The following is a 1,592-nucleotide window of genomic DNA, read 5'->3' on the forward strand; positions in this document are numbered from 1 at the left end:
TGAGGCCTCCTCTGTTGTTGGATTGGAAACATAAAAATATGCATGAACTAGAATCACTGGTGCTGCAATTGAAATCCATGCATTGTCCATGTATTCTTGAAGAGTTGGTGTATATCCACCGAAGTACCACTTAGCCTCCAATAAATATGATTTACATAAGTCTGCCCACTGAAAATTAACCATGGTTTTATATTCCCAAAAGAAAAAGCGGTAAAAATGGAGAGAGCATATTTAAAAACTAACTATAGTAGTCAAATTTAGCTTAATCTAGTTATTCAAAATCTAACTCATGTCAGTTTTTTTTTTAACTTTTTTTATCAAACTTAACCCAATCTAGCTGCTCACCCGAAATTTAACTAGAATCAGATTTTATTTTAAACTATTTTTGATATTGACTTAATAGCAACACGTGTTAGAGAATAATATAAATTATATTTTGAAATTTTATCTAATAATTTAAAGCTATTAGATTGAGATGATTATTTGATATGATATCAAAGCTTTAATAACCAAGCGGTTACAAGTTTGAATTTCATCATTCTTATTTATTTAATAAAAATCAAGCATAAGGTAATATGAACATGTGCAAGTTTCAAGTCCAAAGAGTTTTCACTTGAGGGGATGTGTTAGAGAATAATATAAATTATATCTTGAAACCTCACCTAACAGTTTAAGTTATTGAGTTAAGATAGTTATTTGACAACGTGATGATTGATTTATGACTAGATTGACCAACTACATCAAATTCAATCATAGTTAAGTAAAAACAAATGAATTATTTCAAAAACAAATTAGAAAAAAAATGATAAACCAAGATTCACCCAATGACCAAAAAACTGAAACCTTAAACTAGTTCTGAAAACTAAGAAAATAATACTAAAATTTAGAGATGAGCAGATACCGCAAACTGAAACCTTAAACTAGTTCTGAAAACTAAGAAAATAATACTAAAATTTAGAGATGAGCAGATACCGCAAACTGAAACCTTAAACTAGTTCTGAAAACTAAGAAAATAATACTAAAATTTAGAGATGAGCAGATACCGCAAACTGAAACCTTAAACTAGTTCTGAAAACTAAGAAAATAATACTAAAATTTAGAGATGAGCAGATACCGCTTTCTTGAAGTAAGGTAGGATGTCAATTCCTTGATTTTTAAAAATATCATAAGCCATTTTGTTAACTGAATTGTACAAAATAAAAAAACATAATTTTATATAGTCTGGAAGCCGAACCATGAAATTAAGATCCCATCTGAAACGAGAACATAAAAATATTTTAGTTAAGGTTTTTTTTTTTTTCTTTTCAAGAAAGAAAAAAACAAGTGAGCAATTCTAATATAGAATTATAAATGTGCCCGAGAGCCCAAGAAATTGGTGCTGCACAAACCTTACAATGGCATCCGTGAATAGCTCAAGCTCATCTAAGGTACCATAGACATCATAAACATCATCAATTGTTGTTATAAGTGAATTAACTTTTGTTAGCATTCTCCTGCAATTACCAAACTGAGGTTCAAATATGATCCCCACAGTCCATAAGAAATTCTCCACCGGCCTGTCCCTGGCAAAATCCAACTTTTCTCCAAGTCCT

At 30.1% G+C, this 1,592-nt stretch overlaps 1 protein-coding gene across 1 annotated transcript in view; it reads right to left on the minus strand.

Annotated features, from left to right (window-relative positions):
- Positions 1–1,586, minus strand: part of LOC105114402 (terpene synthase 10-like) — a 2,665-nt gene extending 1,079 nt beyond the window's left edge. The window contains exons 1-3 of the mRNA XM_011010933.1: positions 1,389–1,586; positions 1,115–1,253; positions 7–168 (exon numbers count right to left, since the gene is read on the minus strand). Of these exons, the coding sequence (XP_011009235.1) occupies positions 7–168; positions 1,115–1,253; positions 1,389–1,489 (402 nt within the window). The 5' untranslated portion in view covers positions 1,490–1,586. The remainder of the gene's footprint in view (positions 1–6; positions 169–1,114; positions 1,254–1,388) is intronic.
- Between the last annotated feature and the right edge of the window lie 6 nt (positions 1,587–1,592).

The sequence above is a fragment of the Populus euphratica genome, unplaced genomic scaffold (assembly GCF_000495115.2).
Source record: "Populus euphratica unplaced genomic scaffold, PopEup_1.0 scaffold673.1, whole genome shotgun sequence".
Classification (NCBI taxonomy): Eukaryota; Viridiplantae; Streptophyta; class Magnoliopsida; order Malpighiales; family Salicaceae; genus Populus; species Populus euphratica.